We start from the raw sequence: 21,845 nt of genomic DNA, 5'->3' as shown, positions 1-21,845 counted from the left end.
TCGGCAGGTCAACTATGTTGTCAAATCTAACGGGCAAATCGGATCACTGATGCTCTCTGGTTCCTGGCTTTTCCTGCTCTTTGTAGCATATCTAATCCAAAAGATTACAGGAAGCAAAAGATGGGGCAGAGGCTATGGGGCTCTCCTGTCTTTACCAGACACGCTGGCTAACTCCAGGGACCATTTGGTCTTCTTCCATAATGTTCCTTAAGCATGAAGTAAACGCCTCTGATGGCTTTCAACACTGGCAGAACCTGAGCCAAACAATACTCTATGAATACTCCTTTAGCCAATTTGCAGCAAAGACGGTCTCACTCAAAGAAGTGTGTGGACTGGTTCCATTGTAAGCTTTGGGTGGGAGTGGGAAGGGGGCTTGAATTTGGCTGTTTGAATTGTTCCAGAATGTGCTGGTGTGCTTCCCTCCTTTCTCCCCAACATCTCTTGACCCCTCTCCAAACACTAATTACCACCAACACCACCACTATCACCACCACCAATGGTTAACATTTATTTAGTGCTTACTATATGCCAGACATTTTTCTCAATATTTTCCATCTGCTATGACTTCACTGAATATTCAAACCATTCTTTGAGCTGGATGCTACTTCTGTTCTAATTTTGAAGGTGAGAAAACCGAGGTACAGAGTGGTTAAGAGGGCTTCCACAGTCACACAGCTAGTAAGTAGAGCAGTCAGAAAAAGAAATGGGTCTGCTTGTCTTGGTGCTGTTGACCCTAGCTACAGCATCGGGAGAAGCTTCTGATTGGTCCATATCACAGAAGAAAACAGATCTGCTTGGTCAGGGAAAGCCTGGACCTGTAGGTTATTCCTTAAGCTGCTCTGAAACCTAGAGGTGTAGTTTTTGACCTTCAAAATTTTGTGGTCTTTGAGTTTAATGTCAAAAAGCTATAATGGATTATGGCACTTTCCTGAGTGCCTAAAGCTAGGGTTTTGTGTGTTCCAGATATTCCTTTTATTTTTACCTTTATTTATTTATTTTTAAAATTGAAGTATAATTGACTTACAATATTATATTAGTTCAGGTGTACCACACAGTGATCTGATCATTTTATACATTACAAAATGATCCCCAGGATAAGTCTAGTTACCATCTGTCACCATACAAAGTTATTACAGTATTATTGACTATATTCCCTGTGCTGTTAATACTAGTTATTAATCACAGGTGTTGTTTGAAAAGTTCTGCAACTTATAATATTGTTCATTGGTTTGAACAAAGATATATATCATTTGGTAAGTATAAATAATATTTATTATGGGTTTGTTCTGTGCCTTTGGGACTTTTTGGTCCTTGAGGACATGGAAAACTGTAAGTATTACATACACTTTGCAATCTGTTTTTCACCAGCTCCCTGCATACTTTTGCTCTACAAGGAGCGAGACTGGTTTAGGTCTAGGGTGGAGTGAAAAGGGATGCAGAGGAAAAGCAAGAATGTAAGCAGATATGGAAACCATAGATGCCATGCTTCATCAGGTGACACCTGCTTCTTCATTCTGGTAGAGGAGGGCGTTGGCTCCACCAGACTCTATGACATACATACGAATGCCCCTAACTTTTTTCTTTTAGCAACCTGATTGATTGTCCTTTCTGAGCAGTTTGGAGGAGCAGGGAATAACGAAGGAAACACTTTCTCTGCTCAAAGATCTCACGCCCTAATGAAAGGGAGAAATACCAATTAAATATCTGAGTGTCACCAACAAGGACCTACTGTATAGCACAGGGAACTCTGCTCAGTACTCTGTAATAAGCTAAATGGGAAAAGAATTTGAAAAAGAATAGAAACATGTGTATGTATAACTGAATCACTTTGCTGTATACCTGAAACTAACACAACATTGTTAATCAACTATACTCCAATATAAAATAAAAATTTAAAATAAATCTGAATGTCCTTCACAGATGAAGATAAAGACATTAAGGGAAATCAAGTCTTTATCCAGAACCACGGCAGGATGGTTCCATGTGCTGAACTCCACAATTCTAAAAGGAATTGTTGGGAATTCCCTGGCCGTCCAGTGGTTAGGACTCTGTGATTTCACTGCCGGGGGGCCCGGGTTCAATCCCTGATCGGGGAACTAAGATCCTACAAGCCCCATGGCACGGCGGAAAAAAAAAAAAAAAAGGAATTGTCTTTACAGTTTCCAAATTTGCCACAGGTTCACGGAATGTTACAGATTTTCTAATTTCCTCATCTTTTATATGAGAAAACTAAAGCCCACAGAAAAGTGTGTTAGAGTCAAAGGTTTAGTTTTTATATTTCTACTCCTTTGGACTTTCCATTGGAAATAATTTGATTTCTTGTTTGAACTAAGCTTCCAGGTTCTTTTAGTGTTAATTTCAAGTTGTTTTCAGAGAAGAGAATATTGTCAGCATTACCTTCAATATAGTCACAAAATGACAGTATGATCAAGTGATAAAGGTATTCTCAAGTTAATGAGTAATTACTTCTTACTACATAGTTGCAAACAGAATCTTCATCTAGAATTCCTTTCTTTCTTTTTTCTTTTTTTTGGCCTGTTTATATATATATATATAAAGCAAGCAGGCAGATGACAGCCTTTTTCCTTTGACTAAGGATTGATGTATCTGCCTGCTAGGATGACACAAAAAAAATGCTAACTATAAACTGTATAATAACTAAATATATATATATATACACATACAAATAGAAGGCATATATATTGATATTGTTTAGGCAGCTTATCAGGGCACAGTGAGTCCTGGAGACCCTCAAACATAATTTAATAATTAGTTGGTCTAAATTTCAAATATAGAATTACCAGGTGTCTAGTCCTGTTCAGTAAAATTAAAAATACATGCAGGGGGCTTCCCTGGTGGCGCAGTGGTTGAGAGTCCGCCTGCCGATACAGGGGACGTGGGTTCGTGCCCCGGTCCGGGAAGATCCCACATGCCGCGGAGCGGCTGGGCCCGTGAGCCAAGGCCTCTGAGCCTGCGCGTCCGGAGCCTGTGCTCCGCAATGGGAGAGGCCGCAACAGTGTGAGGCCCGCATACTGTACCGCAAAAAAAAAGAAAAAAAGAAAAAAATCGCAATATGCAATTGGTCTTTTAATTATTTATCATTTCATATTTGCTATATTTTAATTACTAATCGATACTTAAGAGTGGCTTGAAACACCTTTTTTGTTTCTCCTTGTGTTTAAATATCTTTCAATAAACTAAGTTTTTCAAAAAGAACTTGTGATCTTCTCATAAGGCGAGAAAACCTTTAACTTACCCGTTGGCAAGTAGGATGGTGTAGTAATTACGTCCAGAATTTCGTTTTTTATGGGGTATTTCAAGCCACGGTATTCAGATGGCAAACGGGTCTCACTGAACTAAAGAACCTCTCCCAAAGATGCTGTGATTCTATTTTCCACCCACTTTTTCCCCCTGGATGCCACTAGAAGTTGGTGGTTTGAAAAACATACCTGATTTGAATATATTTTTAAAACGATTTTCCTTTATGTTTTTATTTCCCTGCGTTCTAAACCTCCATGCTCTGACGTCTAGTCTACTTTCAGCCCAATCTCCGGGCTGAGTTTCTTTACTCTGCAGCAGGTCGGGAAACCACAACTTGAAAAAAAAAAATCCTTATAAAGCATCCGGAAATAAGGGGGACGACTACGACTCCCAGAATGCAGTGCTCCCAGGTCTCGCCGACCCTCCGGCTGCCCAATGAACGGGCTCCGCTAGCATCCTCTCGTCCTATTGGTCAGCTTTCCAGTCAGTAAGGGCGGAGCGGAGAGGGCCCCGGATGGCACATTTCCCGCCACAGCAAGGCGCCGCGCGGAAAACTCGGAGAAGAAGCAGCTCTCGATTGGATACTCTCTATTCTCGCGTAAGAGGATTCAGCCAATCAGAATGTAAATACCCTACAAGCTACCCCGCCCCTTCCTTAAGGTTACTTTTGTTGGCGGGAAAAGTTGGGAAGTTTTAGCGCCGAGGCAGGGTCAGCCAGGGGCCCTCAGCACGGCCCCGGTGGCAGAAGTTTCCGTGCGGCGAGCATGGCGGGGACCGTGGTGCTGGACGATGTGGAGCTGAGAGAGGCGCAGAGAGACTACCTGGACTTCCTGGACGACGAGGTGAGAGAGGCGCCGGGTCGCGAGACTAGGGCGCTGGGAGCCTCAGGGCCGCGCATGGGCCGAGGGAGGTCGGGGGCCTCCAGGCTGCGGATGCGGGGCAGCGGCTCGGGACCTTCCGCCCTGATCTCGTAGCTTTCCTAGAGGCGGAGTCAGTGGTTAAAAGCGGTCCTGTGACTTTTTCCCAGGTACAAATGGTGGCCGTTCTTGCGAAAGGCAACAGGTTTCCTCCAAGTGCAAACCAGCTGCAAAGACCACGTTGATCACTCCCTGCTCTAATTTGAGGGGAGGGTGAGGGGAAGGACGGCAGGAAAACGGTAGTGACCCGCCGCATTTTAGGGCCCCTAGGTTTTAGTGACCGACTTCCTAACCGGAGATTTGGCCGCAATCTTTTTCCATATCTAGTGGGTTGCGGAGGAAGAGTATTGGTATGCAGATAAAGGGGGTTTTACATGCAATTTAAGACTGACAGCCATGGAACGTTGGTAAAAACATCTTGAAGTGTTGACAGTGCTGTTTGTAAATGTAGCTAAGGCTCCCTACTCCTAGGTCCGGATGTAGGAACTCTTTTTATATTATACAGATGATAGGGAAATGAAATATTTTCATTCCATACAAAATTCTGCAAGGAAAAGTCACTTTGATATGCATATTAAAAGTCCATTTAATTTACACGTTGACAAAGTTTTTATTTGTTGTCCTCGTAGACTTAGGAGCTCGTTTTAATTCCCCATTAAAGGTTGAGAAATGACTGCACACAGAAGAGCTGTTGGTGATAATAGGAATAATATGGACCTTGAGGAAGTCATTATAATTCATACATTGGCCTCTTAGGGCGTATTTGGAATCCGAGGCTAGTGAGTGAAAACGTGGGAGAAATTGGGGTTCAGATGTGCCGCAGAGATGGATATATTTTTCTTGCTGTGAGAGCTGCCTCTGTTTAAAAACATCTGATTTTTGAATTTGTGGCTGCTGTGGCATGCGGTGGCTATTTTGCAGGAAGACCAGGGAATTTATCAAAGCAAAGTTCGGGAGCTGATCAGTGACAACCAGTACCGGTTGATTGTCAACGTGAATGACCTGCGTAGGAAAAACGAGAAAAGGGCTAACCGGTGAGTGGTTGGGGGTCTCCAAGGGCACATCCTGGCCCTGAGTGAGAATGGCTCCCCTCTCTTCCCTGGATTGGAGCAGGCTTCACAGGAGAGGACCTGGATGAAATGTTTTTGACCCTGAAGCCCTTAGTGTCTCACCAGCTCCTATTTTTTTACCTCTCTTCCCAAAGTAGGTGGTGGACATTTTCTTCTCAAGAGCTCCTTGTTCCATGTTTAACTGAGTATCATTTCTCCATCATTGAATTAAAAGTTGGCCCTCAGTTCTGATGTATTGTACTGGGCCTTGTAGGATGGCAGGAGAAAGTAGAAGCTAGATTTTGCCGTCAAAGCTTTGATGATCTAAGAATGTCCACGTCTGTTTTGTGGGTCATTTTTTGAGTTCTGCCCTGTCTGCCTAATGATTCTTTCTATTGCCCGTCTGCAGCCTCCTGAGCAATGCCTTTGAGGAGCTGGTTGCCTTCCAGCGGGCATTGAAGGATTTTGTGGCCTCCATTGATGCTACATATGCCAAGCAGTATGAGGAGTTCTATATAGGCTTGGAGGGCAGCTTTGGCTCCAAGCATGTCTCTCCCCGGACTCTTACCTCCTGCTTCCTTAGCTGTGTCGTCTGTGTGGAGGGCATTGTCACTAAATGTGAGTGGGCTAAAGTGGGGGACTAACGGAATGGAGGTGGCATAGGCTTGGGGGGCTGGAAGGCAGGAGAGGTGGAGTAGAGTTGGGGAGCTAATGGCTTCAGAAAGGTGGAGCACTGAAATTACAGGGTGAAACTTGGAGGAGCTCAAGTATTGCACAGTAACTAGGGGGACTTTGAGTGACCACCTGTGCCAGCAGAATGATGAAGTTGGCTGAGCGTGGAGGAGCCGTGGCTCTTGGCAGTCTCCTCATTCTGACCGTGAACTCCTACTACTTCTCAGTCAGGATCAGCTGTACTTGAAGTTTTACTTGGATTATGGTGTTGTTCTAGGTATAAAGGTGAATTAACGACAAGTAGTATTGAAATTGCTCAACTAGTTGGAAAAACACAGTATTTGGAGTCATCGTGGGCTTGCCGGGGGTACATCCTTCTCACTGTCTAGTTGGGTGACTTTCCATTCCTATAGGCTCTCTAGTTCGTCCCAAAGTCGTCCGCAGTGTTCACTACTGTCCTGCTACCAAGAAGACCATAGAGCGACATTATTCTGATCTCACCACCCTGGTGGCCTTTCCGTCCAGCTCTGTCTATCCTACCAAGGTGAGGAGAATGAATTGATTGGACCTCTTTAGAGGTTGGGCTCAAAGATGTCTGTTTTAATGCAAGTAATTGGGTAATATCTGAAGTCTTTCTTCTAGATGTGAATAGGACGAAAAGTAAGGGTTAATTTGAAGGAAAGATTGATTGCTAGTCAGAGTTTAATATGGAAAGTCCACAATTTTTTTTTTTAAAGAAAAAATATTCTCTTTAGAAAACTTGGAAAATTATGGAAGAATTGAAAGAAGGAACAAAAGTCATCTAACGTACGTTGATCTTTTAGCAAAGTTATAGTATCATATGATTTTGTAATCTACTTAGAGTAATATGGAAAAATACTTATGCAGTAATGTTACTCTGAAATCTCTGCAAATATTTTACTGTGGATTTGAGAGAAGGTTGACATGGAGAATGGCTTTAGTCTTGGTCTGCATTGAGGATGGTGCGAAGTCTTCTTACTTAGAGACACGAGAAGATGACTAATACTGATTACTTGATGTCTGAACACATTTTATCTCTGCCTGTCCCTGCCACCAAATTTTAATTGAGAGCGACTGTATCCAAAGGATTGTCGGGCACTGAGGAGGACACAGATGTAAAGAAGACCCAGTCCTTGCCTACAGTTTTATCAACTGGTGGAGGAATCGTAACATATAAACAAGACTGAGTTTCTTAGAATTGTAACTGAGTCGTACTTGAGAACCGTTTAGTCTATCTCAGGTGAAATGTGAAGCTCAGCGAGCCTCCAGTTAGAACTACTTATGTTCCAGTTAGTGATAGCCCTGAGGACAGGAGCCTGTGTTTTTACTTTCAGGCCAGTTGCATTTCCTCAGTCACCCGGCTCTCTTGTTCATTAAGATCCCTACTTTCTAGAATTTATTCTCCAGGAATTACTCAGGGGTACTCTGCTGATTGCTGTGGCCAAGCATCTTTGCTCAGGACCTGAAATATACCAGACCAGGTCTCCTGGAGGTTGTCTAGTGTGGTTCTTAAGAGCATGGGCTTTGGTGGACTGTGGAGAACTTCTTTATCCTCTCCCAGCCTCAGTTTCCTTATTTGTAGAATGTGGAAAATACCAGCTTTGGGGACTGAGTTGTGATGGTTACATGAGATAATTTCGTGAAGTTACAGCACAGTGCCTTGCACATAGTAGGCACTCCACAAGTGATAGCCGCTGTGTTTCTAGAAAATTCAAATGGCAAGGAAGTAAAACTTTGAAATGTTTTTATTGAAGTTTAATATACAGAAAAGCTTACATGAGTGTACAGCTCAGTGAAATTTTACAAGCTCACTATAAAGTCAGCATCCAAACCAGGAAACGGCACCTTACTAGTGCTCAGAAGTCCCTCTGGAAGCCACACTGCTCTCGAGATCCTGACATCTAGCAGCTTCGAGTACTTTTCCCTGTTTTTATATTTTATCTAAATGCTCATCTGTGTTGGGCTTCTTTTGTTCAACATATGTTTTTGAGTTTCATCCATGTGTATAGGTGTACTCCATATATTTTCACTGCTGTGTAGTATTCACTCGTGTGGCTATACCACACTTATTTAACCATTCTGTTGATGGCATTAGGATATTTTCTAGATTTTAGCTATTTGGAATAGTGCTGCTGTGAACATTGTAGCATGTGGCTTTGGGTGAACGTTTGTGTTGGGTATTACCTAGGAGTAGAAATACCGAGTCATAGCATAGGGGAAGTAAGGATCTCAGTATAGATGTTAATACAGCCATGGTCCCTTCTGGCTGTAGATCACCCCTTCCATTAGATGGTTTGTAACTAGAACAGACAGGAATGGAAAAAACTGGAGAAGATATTTGGCGTTTATTGTTCCTGGATACTAATCTCGTGCGGTTTATCTACAAATTATATTTGTTTCCTACAACAAACGAGTGTGGCATTCTAAGACATGGTCGAGATGACTGCCTCTCTGTGTGACTTTTCCAGGATGAGGAAAACAATCCCCTTGAGACAGAATACGGCCTTTCTGTCTACAAAGACCACCAGATCATCACCATCCAGGAGATGCCAGAGAAGGCCCCCGCTGGCCAGCTTCCCCGCTCCGTGGACGTCATACTGGATGATGACTTGGTGGACAGAGTGAAGCCCGGTGACCGGGTTCAGGTGGTGGGAACCTACCGCTGCCTTCCTGGAAAGAAGGGAGGCTACACCTCAGGGACCTTCAGGTAGATGGTTCGTCCTGAGGTGTTTGGAATGCTGCTGGCAGAGTACATTCTGGTAGCAATCTTTCTCCAGTTTGCCATCTTCCCCAGAGTTACATTGGACTGGTGAAACACTCTACCTGCCTGGGAGATAAAACTCGCCATACTGTCTTATGCTAGAAGTGGGAGTTGCTGGTCACATATTAGAGCCTCCTGGCTTACCTGGGGGTTTCTTGCATGTTCCCACCTCCCTCCCATACACTGTCCCAAGCTCTGTGGGTCAGCAGGAGGTAAATTCCCAGGGTGAGGCACCATCAACATATTTGTGTCATAGATGAAGAGAATCAGTGGTTGAATTCGGAACAGCTTTGCTTCTCTGTTTTTTCTTTTCTTTATTTTTTTCTGATTTGCTGTTCTAGGTTAGGAGCCTAAGAAGGCTTTGGTGTTAGGAATTGAAAATAGCCTCTTACTGTCCTCTCTGTCCCAGGACTGTCCTGATTGCCTGTAACGTGAAGCAGATGAGCAAGGACGTTCAGCCTTCCTTCTCTGCTGAGGACATAGCCAAGATCAAGAAGTTCAGTAAAACCCGTTCCAAGGTGTGGCGTCCTTTGAGGATTTGAGGGTGGGGATGGATTTGTTAGGGTCGTATTTGGGCATGGCCATCTTTGTACTGCATCAGGAGGAAGGTCAAGGCTTTTTCTCTGAAGTATTTGGTGCCAGCTTCTAGTTTTGAGTCAGTAAGCAAAAGGGTGTTTTTGCTGTTTTTCTTTAATATTTCTGTTGTGCTACCTGCTAAGTGAACCTAATACAAATATTAGGAGTTAGAATGTTAGTGTACCAAGGAGTCTATACGGAATACACCAGTGATACATTGTTACTTAAAGATAAAATATGTTTTTTTGTTTGTTTTTTTGTGGTACGCGGGCCTCTCACTGTTGTGGCCTCTCCCGTTGCGGAGCACAGGCTCCGGACACGCAGGCTCAGCGGCCATGGCTCACGGGCCCAGCCACTCTGCGGCATGTGGGATCTTCCCGGACCAGGGCACGAACCCGTGTCCCCTGCATCGGCAGGCGGGCTCTCAACCACTGCGCCACCAGGGAAGCCCTTACAATATGTTATTTTTGGTTTAGTTCTCTAATTTATTTTTCTTTAAAAAATTTCTCCTTTCAAAGACAGAATGTTCACATTCAGAATTGAACAAAATCTATGCATGTGTGACAGAGGTTACTGCTGAAGCACAATACATAGTCTTATTAAAACTAAAATGTTTTGAGCCTGGAAGCACTTTTTTTCCTAAAGATTAAAGCTCTGAGCAGGTTTTGGAATCCAGGCTTCCTCTGTGTCTGTTCTGATAATGCTCTGATCGGTGTGAAAATCTTAGAGAAGAAGCTTTTACAGTTAAGAACAGTGTATTTCTTCAACCACCTTCTGTGGGCTGAAGTGAGTTCATCCAACCCCATGGAGGCTCCTTAGGCTTTTCACTCCGTGGTTGTTCTTCCTCCAGGATATCTTTGACCAGCTGGCCAGGTCGCTGGCCCCCAGCATCCATGGGCATGACTATGTCAAAAAGGCAATCCTCTGCTTGCTCTTGGGAGGAGTGGAACGAGACCTAGAGAATGGCAGCCACATCCGTGGGGACATCAATATCCTTCTAATAGGTACGGTGTTGGGGATTTTAGTCTCCTGGTCTCCCCCTGTGGGGTGTGGTTGCAGGAATCTATCATCTGTCAAATTGTGTGTCTGTAGCTGGCTGTGTTTCAGTCCCATCAAAGGGCAAAAGTCTAAAATGAATTTTTTAAATTATTTTTATTATTTCTGGGGTTCCTGATTTATAATGTCTAAAATCTATTCTTCTGTGAATGGTAAAGGGAAAGGGAAAGAAATAATATTAACAACCTGTTACTATACATTTCTGTTGTGTCAAGAGCTGTGCTAGAAAAGCAGCACTTGCTGGGGGGCAGGGGAGTTTCCAAGAGTCACTACTGCCCCGTCCCATTACAGGAGACCCATCGGTCGCCAAGTCCCAGCTTCTGCGGTACGTACTGTGTACCGCACCTCGGGCCATCCCCACCACTGGCCGGGGCTCGTCTGGAGTGGGTCTCACGGCCGCTGTCACCACAGACCAGGAAACAGGTATGGGTGGAAGGGTCCTTGGCAGAGGTCCAGCAGTGAGATGAGCATAGATGGTTTGAGCTTGCTCCAGGCGCTGGCCTGTATTGGGAAGATACACTTGAGAGGTTAGTGTGGGCCAGATTGGAGAGGACCAAGTATCTGGCAACAATGGGTGAATTACTGAAATGTTTGGGTGGCCCTCTAGTGACAAGAATGTCTCCTGGAAGGCTGTTGGAAAGAGCTGTGAAGGAGCAACTTTTGACATTTGAAGGGAAATAAAAAAGAAGATTGTGCTGCTTTATACGTTAGAGGAAGGGATTTGAAGACCAGTGAAAAGAGAACAGAGATCTAGTTGGGAAATGGCTTGAAGATGAGGATAAAGAGAGGAAATCTGTGAAGGAAGTGTGGTGGAGGCTAGCTGCTTAGATATCAAAGTGTGACAAGGAATACTGTTCAGATACGAGCTTCCTCAGGGTTTCCTCTGAGTCTAGGTGCTGACACCTCTTAACTACACTCTCGTTCTCATGTATGGCAGTGCGAGGTGCTTAGGAAGGAGACTGACATCTAGTCCCGTCCCCTACAACCTGGATGGTAGTGTGTGTTTTTCCCTCCCCACCTCCCAGGGGAGCGGCGTCTGGAGGCGGGGGCCATGGTTCTGGCTGACCGAGGCGTGGTTTGCATCGATGAGTTTGACAAGATGTCTGACATGGACCGCACGGCCATCCACGAGGTGATGGAGCAGGGCCGAGTCACCATCGCCAAGGCCGGCATCCACGCTCGGCTCAACGCCCGCTGCAGTGTTCTGGCAGCCGCCAACCCCGTCTACGGCAGGGTGAGTGGGATCAGGCACTCAACTGTTGTCCTCACCTTCATTTGGTTTTGCTGAGTGACTGGGCTGCAAAGTTTATTGGTGACCTGGGGAGCAATAAGCCACAAACCAAAGTAAGCTTGTCATCCTGTTACTGTCCTTGGTTTAGGGCAGTGGTTCCTCACCCATTCATCCATGTCAGAATCCCCTGGAAAGTTATTTATTTAAAATAAGTTTTTAAAAATACAAAGAAGAAAACAAAAGTGACCTGCAGCCTCACAACCCAGGTAACCTACATTGACACTGAAATAAAAGTACTGCATGCAGATGGTCGGAGGATTTATGAACAGAGCAGAGAGATATAATAAGGAAATTAATAGCCTGCCTTCTCTCTCCTGTTCCTTTCCCAAGAGATGACCACTGACAGCTCTTGAGTGTTTCAGGAAACAAAAACTTCAGCATGAAAAGAAAAACCAAACTTTAGCATGTGCCAGTAAATACACTATCTCCTTGTTAAGAATTAATCTATTTATCTTTGTTTTTTAGTATGACTATGATGTGCTTAGGTGTAATCTTTTATATTTATCCAGCTTCGGGTTTGCTGAGTTTAGGGGTTTTGTTTTTGTTTTCTTTTAAGCAGCTGTCTAGTATTCCATTGTATGGACTTATAATAATTTGTTTAACCAGTCTCCAAATAATGGGCATTTGGTGTTTTCCCTTTCCCCTCTGCTATTATGAATGAAACTGTAGTGAACATCCCTTTACGTGCATTTTGTTAAGCATTTGGGAATGAATACTTAGCAATGGAATCACTGGATTAGCAGTTACATGCATTTTTATGGTAGAGATTGCCAAATTGCCCCTTTTAAAGATTGTACCATTATAATACTATTAACTAATACTTACAGATGCTTTATATTTATTAACTCCTTTCACTCTCACAATAACCTTGTGAGGTAGGTATTATCCTCATTTTACAGATGAGAAAATGAAGGCATAAAAGGTTAAGTAACTCGCTCAAGAGTCACAAGCTAGAAAATGGCAGAGAGGATTCGAACCCAGAGCCCATGCTGTGCTCTGACAATTTATGATCCCGCAGTGAACGAGAATACCTGTTTTGCTGGCATTTTTTAAACATACGGGTGCCTAGTCGCCAGCCCAGAGTTTCTGAATCCAAATCTCTGGGTTGGGGCTCTTGGTAGCTGTGGTTTAGAAAGGCTCCGTAGGTTAGTTCTAATGCATAGTGTGGGTTGAGAACCATACAGTTTTAGATTAATGGTAACACGTGTTACGTCATTCTGAAGAATTTCTCTGGGGAACGTAGGGAGAAGATGGCAGGTCCTGGAATGTGAACGTGGCCAGAATCGTTAATGTTACCTACGAGGTTGTCAGGCCTCTGACTGACGTGGGGAGGCGTCAGCTCGTAGGCCCGGGAGTTGAAAGATAAGAGTATAGGCGTTCTTGAGTCCCAGGAAAACCTCCCTTGATCCTTAAGACATTATGGTTTATAGATTATCATGCGTTTTTGTTGAGACTTTACCCAGTACCTTCTGAGTAAGGAAGCCAGAGGCTGCAGGTGTTTCTGGCTTAGCCAGCTTGTCATGTCTTCATAATAGGTAGGGAAGAGGGACTCATCTTCCAGAGCTAGTCCTGCCTCGGATTGAGGAGCAGAGTGAAGCTTGGGGAGGAGAAGGCTGGTTTTGAGACCCACAGTCAGCTTGCTAGAGGCACCGGAGTGAGGAGGTGGGGCTCTGTTTATCTGGAAGGAAGGGCGTGGGGCTCTGAGCTTGCTCAGGTCAGCTGAGCGTCAGAGGAGGGCTACACATAGAGGAAATGAATTCAGTTTCTTAGTAGCTTGGAAATGCTTTACATCTTCACTGCTTATTCGCTTTGCGTTTGAAGGTCTGGTCTTCTGTTCTCACTCACCTAACCGATCCGGCCTCCTTGTTCTTTCTTCCCATTGATGTTGTCTCCACTCTCCTTTTTTCTCGTGTTCCCCACCCAGTACGATCAGTACAAGACCCCCATGGAGAACATCGGGCTGCAGGACTCACTGCTGTCCCGATTCGACCTCCTCTTCATCATGCTGGATCAGATGGATCCTGAGCAGGATCGGGAGATCTCAGACCACGTCCTCAGAATGCACCGCTACCGGGCACCCGGCGAGCAGGATGGTGACGGTGAGGACGGGGGAAGAGGAAGCCTGACTGAGGGGAGGGCACCTAGACACAGGCCGCGCTCTCAGACCCAGCCTGGCGTTGGTGGGCGTGGTAGCGTCTGGGGTGATGTGGAAGGTGCCCTCGCCTCCCTGGTTCCTACGGTGTGTCTCTTGTCCATTTCAGGGTCTGGGAACACCTTTGAGCCTCTTCTGTGGGCCAGGTGGTTCTGCCTCCTTATTTGTGGGGCTCACGTGTCTGCTTCCTTCTGGGTCCTTGCTTCGAGAGTCTTGTATCTCTTCAGAAGAAGCGATTTCCCCTGGGTTCAGCTCTTTCTTATTCTTTCTCCTGACTTGGTTTTCCAGCTATGCCTCTAGGGAGTGCCGTGGATATCCTGGCCACGGAGGATCCCAACTTTAGCCAGGAAGACCAGCAGGACACCCAGATCTACGAGAAGCATGATAGCCTTCTGCATGGGGCCAAGAAAAAGAAGTGAGCATTCTTCCCACCTCTTCCTGGAGGGAACCTGAGATTTGTGTAGAACATGTTTATATGTGCTGCCCAGGCCAAGGTCATGCTTGGGGTCGTTATCATGGGGGCCTGTTTTCTCTTCTGGATCCACAGATGCACCCTTTTTCATGGCCACTTGCCGTGTGAATGTTCATGGGTGATCAAGCTTAGGTTCTGGTCTTTTCCTAAAATGGAAGGCTTTGACGCCCACCTAACTGATGGTGGGTGTGTCATGTTACCCGTGTACGTGAAGTGTTGCACAAGTCTCGTGGCCATTCGTGGTGAGCTTCTGTTGAAGGGGCAGTAGATCACAAGCACTGGAAAGGTTGCAAGTGGATTTGGATAAAGGAGACTTGTGCTCAGTGCCTGACATGTGAGATCCCATTCCTCTATTTTTGGCCTTGGTGCAGTCGGAAGCATAGTGTAATCTTCAAACCTATTGGTTTAAGAATGTGGAATTTGGAGTCAGAAAATGAAATTTGAGTCCACTTAAGATTCTCTGAGCCATAGTTTTCCCACTGATAAAATAGGACAGATAACACCTACACTTCGTACCTAAACTACCTACTTCACAAGTAATACCTAAGTAACACCATAGAATTAAATAAAAGTATGTGAGAGGGTCTTGTACATGTTGTGTATGAATGGGGTTTGTGACACTGGGTTCCAGGCTGTATCTCTGCTCTGTCACGTGACCTTGACTTCCCTGAGGAGGGGCAAGGCTACGACCCCAGGCAGGTGCTGGGCTGTGGCAAGGGAGTGAAATTTGCCGTGTGCGGGTCCAGGGAGAAGATGGTGAGTGCAGCTTTCATGAGGAAATACATCCACGTGGCCAAAATCATCAAGCCCATCCTGACGCAGGAGTCGGCCGCCTACATCGCAGAGGAGTACTCATGCCTGCGCAGCCAGGACAGCATGGGCTTGGACACCGCCAGGGTGAGCCTGCCTGTGGGATGGTGACCGGAGCCCCTCAGGGTGAGGCTGGGGAGGAAGTCCCCGCTCCCTGGGAGCACTGGAAGCATTTTAACTGAGTGATTCCTTACCTTTTTCTTTCTGGCCTGAAGGGCTTCCTGTTACGCTACTGTAATCATTTCCTTTTACAAAGGAAAATGCAATGTGAACCCCAGAGCTAACGTGTTTCTCATGAGTTCAGATGACATTGGCTTCTAGAAGCTGTGATTTATTCAGCAAACGTGGGACTTCCCTGGTGGTCCAGTGGTTAAGACTCCGCGCTTCCACTGCAGGGGGCACGGGTTCGATCCCTGGTTGGGGAACTAAGATCCCGCGAGCCGTGCGGCATGGCCAAAAAAAGAAAAAAGCATTCAGCAAACGTGAGCGACTTCTAGGAACTGAATGAGTCTCTGTTCTTACGTGCAGTCCCCCAAGAGCTCAGTCCTGGGCCCGGGAGGCAGAAAGTAGATGAAAAGGTCATATATACCTATAATTATATACCACAGTGTAGTACCCAAAGGGGAATGAATGTGAAAGACAGTTGGAGTGTAGATGCAGAAGCTGTTAATTTTTCCTTTAGACTTTCCAGAAGGGATATGAATGTCAGGGAAGGATTCCCAAAGGGTATGATATTTGGGCTGGACTTCGAAAAAAAATTAGGAGTTGCGTAGCCATGACGATCATCCAAGGCTATTTCTAGAAACCTAATACCCCTGCCCGTGAATTTATCGAAGTCTTTGGGGCAGTGTAGTTTATATAGGTAGGATTTCACAGCAGAAAGACCCAGGTCCCAAACCATCATGATGTGATAGAGGCATAGAGTCTTGGATTCAGACATGACCCCAGATCATCTATTCCAGACTTACACCCAGACAAGCATTCCATCTTCTGGAATTCCTGCTGGGACTTCCATGACACCTCCAGTGACAGCATGCCTGCATTGAAATCACTGCATTGAATCACTGCATTGAATCACTGCATTGAAATGTTAGAATATTCTTCTATTTATTGAGCTTAAACCTGCTTCTCCATGACTTCTACCCCTGGGCCTTAATTTTGTTTTCTGGAGACTGTGTATGACTTATTTTCTTCAGATTAAACAGCCCCCTGTCTTTTTAACTGTTTTTCCTGTCACATGAACATGTTCCAGTGTGTCAAAGGCCCTCTCACTGAATACAATACACTATCTTGGTTGTGGTCTTAGTGGGATTGGTAAATCTCTCAGTTTGGGCTCTGTAGTTTTGCTCGTGTAGGATTTCATCAGCTTTAGGGTTATTCAAGAATTGGAGTTTACGATGGAATGTATAAGCTACATACTCTGGTAGCTTTCTAAATCATTAAAAAAATTGGTGAATTTATTTAAATATGAATGTATTTGTTTTTGAATGTCAGATTGGTTGTAAGTGATCATTTAGAAAGCTAGAAAGCAGAAGTGACCAGATACATCCCTGAAGCATCATAGGATGGGGGACGGGAGGTGTGGTGGAAAGACCAGCCCTGGGCTCTGACCCCAGGGCTTCAGTAATGTTTGCAACTTGTGCACATCCTTTCACCTCCCAGGTCGCAGTTTTTCAACCCATAAAATGAGAAGGTTGGATAATGTCAGGGCTGCTTACCTAGGAGGGCACATCAGAATCATCTGAAACTTTTCTTGTTTTGGCTGCACTGCACGGCTTGTGGGATCTTAGTTCCCTGACCAGAGATTGAATCCGTGCCCTAGGCAGTGGAAGTGTGGAGTCCTAACCACTGGACCAACAGGGAATGAATTCTTAAACCAGACATTCTGATCCATTAGACCAGGGATGCCTTTCAGACAATAGCATTTTAAAAAGATGAACCCTCCACCACCCCCACCCCCCCGTTTGGGATAACACCCACCCCTTTGGGAACCACTTGATAAGAACATGTCAGAATTCTGCTTCTCCTCTGGACCTAAGTGGGTTTACCCAACTTTAGAAAGTTTGTCCTCAGATAACCTCTCTCACACCCCCACGTAGCGTGACATTAGACAAATTATTGGAAGCTCTTCGAGTCCCATTTTTCATCTCTAAAGCTGCTCCAGGTTATTAAGGCCATTGACTGACACAGTGAACATAAAAGCGGGATCCTGGCGCGTTGCAGGCCTGCGGCAAAGGTTCTTCCTCACTTTCCTCTCCAGCTGTAAGATGCTGGATGGTTTTCTTCCCCGTTCACCTCGTTCTCCCTCCCTCAGCCCTCAGTCATGTTTCCTTGGTTGTTTTTACCTTTCTGAATTTTACGTACTTTTTTCTGGCTCCGTGGGTTGGTTTTTCTGGTGGAGTCTTTCCCTCTCTGTGTGGTGGGAGTGACGGGCATGACCGGCATGCCGTGGGGGGATCCTGGATGAGTGAGCCCCCTTGTCTTCTCCCCCAGACATCTCCAGTGACAGCCCGGACACTGGAAACTCTGATTCGATTGGCCACGGCCCACGCCAAGGCCCGCATGAGCAAGACCGTGGACATGCAGGATGCAGAAGTGGCTGTGGAGCTGGTCCAGTACGCTTACTTCAAGAAGGTGAGCATCCAGGTGCTGGGCCTGAGGCTCCTCTGAATGAATTGTCGGAGCTCGTGCCTCACAGCCGTGCACGGTTGACACCTGTATCTGGGTTGTTGGCAGAAAGCAGCATCTTTCCACTGGCCTCCCCCTGACTTAATCTCTTTGCTAGCATGGGGGTTGTCTTAAATTTAAACTAAACACCTGATCTATAAAGAAATGAATTGTTTTCCACTTAACCATTATGGGATAGACTTTTTTCCATTCACTTCTGTACTCAGTGAACGCTCCTTGAGCACATACTGTGAGAAGGGTATGGCACCCAGCTTCCAGCAGCTTTAAGGATGGGTCGCAGCCAACCCCCTGCCCCTGGTCCTGGACTCAGGAATGAGAGAGTTCAGGTCATCAGACCCAGGGAGTCACTGCTATTGATGGTGCAGGAGGGACTGTTCTTTACTCAGTCCCCGGCATCTGTGACCCTCCTGCACACCCACGTGTGGCTTGGTGTCCTAGGTTCTCGAGAAGGAGAAGAAACGTAAGAAGCAAAGTGAGGATGAATCGGAGACAGAAGATGAAGCGGAGAAAAGCCAGGAGGGCCAAGAGCAGAAGAGGAAGAGGTCGGATGAGGCACCGAGGAAGGAGATGAAAGACTTAGATTAGGGCTGGGGAGGGGCGGAGGGGGGCAAGGCTGCGGGGAGGGGTGGCCAGGCCAGTGCTGCAGTGAGTCAGGGTGAAGGTGACTCGAGCAGAGAGGGTGACAGCCCCCTTTGTCCTCGGTATGAAGCTTTTGGCCTCTTTCCTGCTAGGGAAGGGCTAAGTAGAGGAGCAGTAACCCGCTCGGAGGCTGTTGAGTCCACATTTCAGAAGTCTCTCCTCCAGGTTATCTTTTCCTCTCACACCTGTGGTTGAGTTTATGAGGGTGGGCGACAGAGAAGAGCGTTGGGAAGCAGGGCCTGCTCGTGTCTAGTCCAGAGACGTTTGGTCTCTTTCAGAAAAGGTAGCAGTTTGTACAGCCCTGGGCCTAGTGTTCCATTTGGACTGTACGTAGATGGTTCTCTGTGGTCAGAGGTGCAGGACGGAGCTCACCAAAGCCCGTCCCCTAACTGCTGTGGGCATTTTAGGAGGAAGACCCGTCACTCGGATGCCAAGGATGGGGACTCCTATGACCCCTACGACTTCAGCGACACGGAGGAGGAGATGCCTCAGGGTAAGCGAGCGGCCCCTAGTGCTACGAGGTGATCCCTGACTGCTGACCCTTCAGTGCTCTGCCTGTTGTGTTTGCTGGTGGACTCCCAGTGGGCTCCCCACTTGGGACCCTGTGTCTAAGAGGTCTGTCCACGAGAATCCCAGGAAACTCAGTCAGAACTTTGGAAATAAGCTTTGCCCCCTTGTCTGCTTCCTCCCTGGTGAACTGTGCTCCTTGCCAAGCCTGGTGTGAGCGTCCCAGATCCCGTGTGCTGAGGGTCCCCTGTCTGACTTGAGGCCTTTCTCCCTGCCTGCCCTGGCTGGCCCCCGAGGGCCCCAGGAGTGAGTGTTGCAGGCTCATGAGGGCGGGGTTGGAGAGGGGCCTCTGGGCTCTGTGGACATGGCTTCACCTTGTCGTCCTCCCGCTCTCTGCCACCCTTTCCCCCTCAAGTGCACACTCCAAAGGCGACAGACTCACAGGAGACCAAGGAGTCCCAGAAGGCGGAGTTGAGTGAATCCAGGTGAGGAGGGAAGACCTCTCCCGGGGATGGTAGGAAAACTGTTATCAACGGAGCTCAGAACTAGAGGCCCGAGGGTTTTTAGAACAGTTTCTATTGTGATGACAATTTCAAACTTGAAAAAAGTTGCAAAAATAGTGTAAAGAATTCTTTACACTCTTTACTCAGAATCCCCAGTTGTTTATGTTTTACCATTTGCTTTATAAATAATTCTCTCTGTGGGAATTTTAAATCAATACCCTTGTGAGTTCAGGAAGAAGGGTCGTAGAGCAAGGACAAGTTGTGTCTCACTGTAACCTTGGGTTCCTCTCAGTAGGAGATATATATATATATATATATACATATATATATTTTTTTTCTCCTCACTGAACTGTTGTCATTTGTTTTGAGATAAAGTATTTTTACCACTAGAGGTTCAGAAACAGTTTTATCTATAAATTTAATGTTTCCTGGATTTCAAAGTAAGTCCACGGCTAAGGTTTGCTGTTTACTTTTAACACCTTAACAGACTCAACACAGTGTCTTCACTGAAAAAAGTTTGAACAAATTGAAAAGTATTTAGGAAAAAACATTAAGATCAAGTATAATTCCATCCTCCAGGACAACCATTGAACTACATTTTTTTTTTTCCTTTTTTTTTTTTTTTTTTTTTTTTTTTTTGCGGTAAGCGAGTCCCTCACTGTTGTGGCCTCTCCCGTTGCGGAGCACAGGCTCCGGACGCGCAGGCTCAGCGGCCTTGGCTCACGGGCCCAGCCACTCCGCGGCACGTGGGATCTTCCTGGACTGGGGCACGAACCCGTGTCCCCTGCATCAGCAGGCAGACTCAACCACCGCGCCACCAGGGAAGCCCCATTGAACTATATCTTAAAGCACTTTGTGAATCAGCACATGGAGATCTCTTTTCAATGACTGCAGGGTTTCCATAGTATGGATGTGTAAATTTTTATTTTTGTTTTCTAATGGTGGACATTTACCCTTCATAAGACTGCTGTTGACAGTAAAACATTCTTAACATTTATCACTGTGCGGTGGTGGGGGAAGAGCTGTGGGGTTAGCTTCTAGGAATGGATTCCTGGGGTCAAAGGAGATGCACTTTAAAATTGTAGTACATGTGACTAATTCGCCTCCCAAAGATGCCATCCAAGTTTGCGTTTCTGCCGATGGTATATGGATGCCAGTTTCGCACATGCTCAGAGGCCTCTGTTTTTTAAAATGCTGTTATTTCTCACTGTGCAGGAAGCTCTGTACTACAACAACTTAGCTTTAAGGGGGGAGCTTGGGCGTGGAGCAGCCATCCGGGGCAGGCTGTGCAGTTGGAGGATGCCTGTGCTGATGGACTCCAGCATCGATCTGGCCTAGAGCACGTGGGCCACTTCCTGCTCCTTCACCCTGTCTCTCCTGTCCTGGGCAGGTTGAAGGCCTTCAAGGCGGCCCTCCTGGAGGTGTTCCAGGAAGCTCACGCACAGTCGGTGGGCATGAATCGCCTCACAGAATCCATCAGTCGGGACAACGAAGAGCCCTTCTCCTCTGCGGAGATCCAGGCCGCACTGAGCAGGATGCAGGATGACAACCAGGTCATGGTCTCCGAGGGCATCGTCTTCCTCATCTGAGGGCCCTAGTCTGTGGACGGTGGGGTTCGGCCAAGAAAGTTTCTTCCCATTTCCTCCTCCCCGTGCCCCCAGCCTATGTGTTCATTCCCTGAATGTCAGTGTTGAATTGAACTGAAGTGGAGGACGGATGACCAAGCGGAGGCAGGGCTTGGTGGAAGCCTGGGGATGGGTCATGAAAGCTGCTTCAGGGTTAAGAGAAGAAGGTGGGCAGGACGAAGACGATGCACCTTCACTGCAAAAGACTGGACCACACTCCTCACGGCCCCTCCCCAAACAAGCCACACCATTGTTCGCTGTAGGTAACATGACTTCTGAGTATTTTGGGGGGCACAGCTGGTTTCTGTTCATCCTTTCTGTGTTGGCTTTTTATCCCCCCACCCCCGAGTACTTTGGTCTAGAACAGACTTTGGGTGTTTCTGTGCTGATGGAGAGAAGCTCTGAGGCAAGTCCTAAGGCCAAGAAAGCTTGCTTTGCAGTAGCACTAGTTGACTTATACGTACTTTTGACTCAAATATCCAAGACGTTGAATAAACTTACCCATTGTGACCTTAATACTGTGTGATTTTATGGACATGTTTAATTGTGGTTTTTTTTTCCTTGAAAGCTCCGCCCTGCGGGATGGGCTGCCCGCGTTTGGACTGAGTCACCACAAGGTGGCAGCAGGCAACTGCACTCTGGGGGCTAGGCCTTCTCTGGGCAGATTTCTTCCTCAGGGATGCCAGCATTTATTGGTTAAAGCTGCAAACCCAAACAGCCGCAGGAGGCCAGTGAGTGAAAGTCCAGGAGAGTTGACCTTTTGCCAGGCTTTTCTGAGCAGGAATCAAAGCCCCTTCATGGAGAAATAATACCCAATACATCAGATGCCTCAAAATCATGTGAAT

At 46.2% G+C, this 21,845-nt stretch overlaps 1 protein-coding gene across 3 annotated transcripts; it reads left to right on the top strand.

Moving 5' to 3' along the window:
* Positions 1-3,886: 3,886 nt before the first annotated feature.
* On the top strand, positions 3,887-21,512 carry MCM3 (minichromosome maintenance complex component 3). 3 transcript variants are annotated; one of them, XM_032649815.1, is made up of 17 exons: positions 3,891-4,103; positions 5,100-5,212; positions 5,637-5,845; positions 6,313-6,443; positions 8,389-8,627; positions 9,091-9,199; positions 10,108-10,261; positions 10,605-10,736; positions 11,339-11,547; positions 13,529-13,703; positions 14,045-14,171; positions 14,975-15,125; positions 17,532-17,672; positions 18,165-18,268; positions 18,773-18,858; positions 19,288-19,357; positions 20,766-21,512. In XM_032649815.1, exons 1-17 carry the CDS (start codon positions 4,026-4,028, stop codon positions 20,962-20,964), a joined length of 2,427 nt encoding a protein of 808 aa, XP_032505706.1. In that variant the 5' UTR covers positions 3,891-4,025; the 3' UTR covers positions 20,965-21,512. The 3 variants fall into 3 exon arrangements, with proteins under 3 accessions (XP_032505707.1, XP_032505706.1, XP_032505708.1); XM_032649816.1 differs by lacking the exon at positions 19,288-19,357 and having other exon boundaries at positions 3,887-4,103; positions 20,766-20,898; XM_032649817.1 differs by lacking the exon at positions 5,637-5,845 and having other exon boundaries at positions 3,926-4,103.
* The last annotated feature ends 333 nt before the right edge of the window (positions 21,513-21,845 follow it).

Source organism: Phocoena sinus, chromosome 11 (genome assembly GCF_008692025.1).
Source record: "Phocoena sinus isolate mPhoSin1 chromosome 11, mPhoSin1.pri, whole genome shotgun sequence".
Classification (NCBI taxonomy): domain Eukaryota; kingdom Metazoa; phylum Chordata; class Mammalia; order Artiodactyla; family Phocoenidae; genus Phocoena; species Phocoena sinus.
This window is presented reverse-complemented; position numbering and strand designations above follow the sequence as displayed.

Coding starts and splice junctions, on each gene's coding strand:
- MCM3 (XM_032649815.1), top strand. CDS start 4,026: ATGGCGGGGACCGTGGTGCTGGACGATGTGGAGCTGAGAGAGGCGCAG. Junction 11,548..13,528: donor CCAACCCCGTCTACGGCAGG/GTGAGTGGGATC, acceptor TTCCCCACCCAG/TACGATCAGTACAAGACCCC. Junction 18,859..19,287: donor GGAGGAGGAGATGCCTCAGG/GTAAGCGAGCGG, acceptor TTCCCCCTCAAG/TGCACACTCCAAAGGCGACA.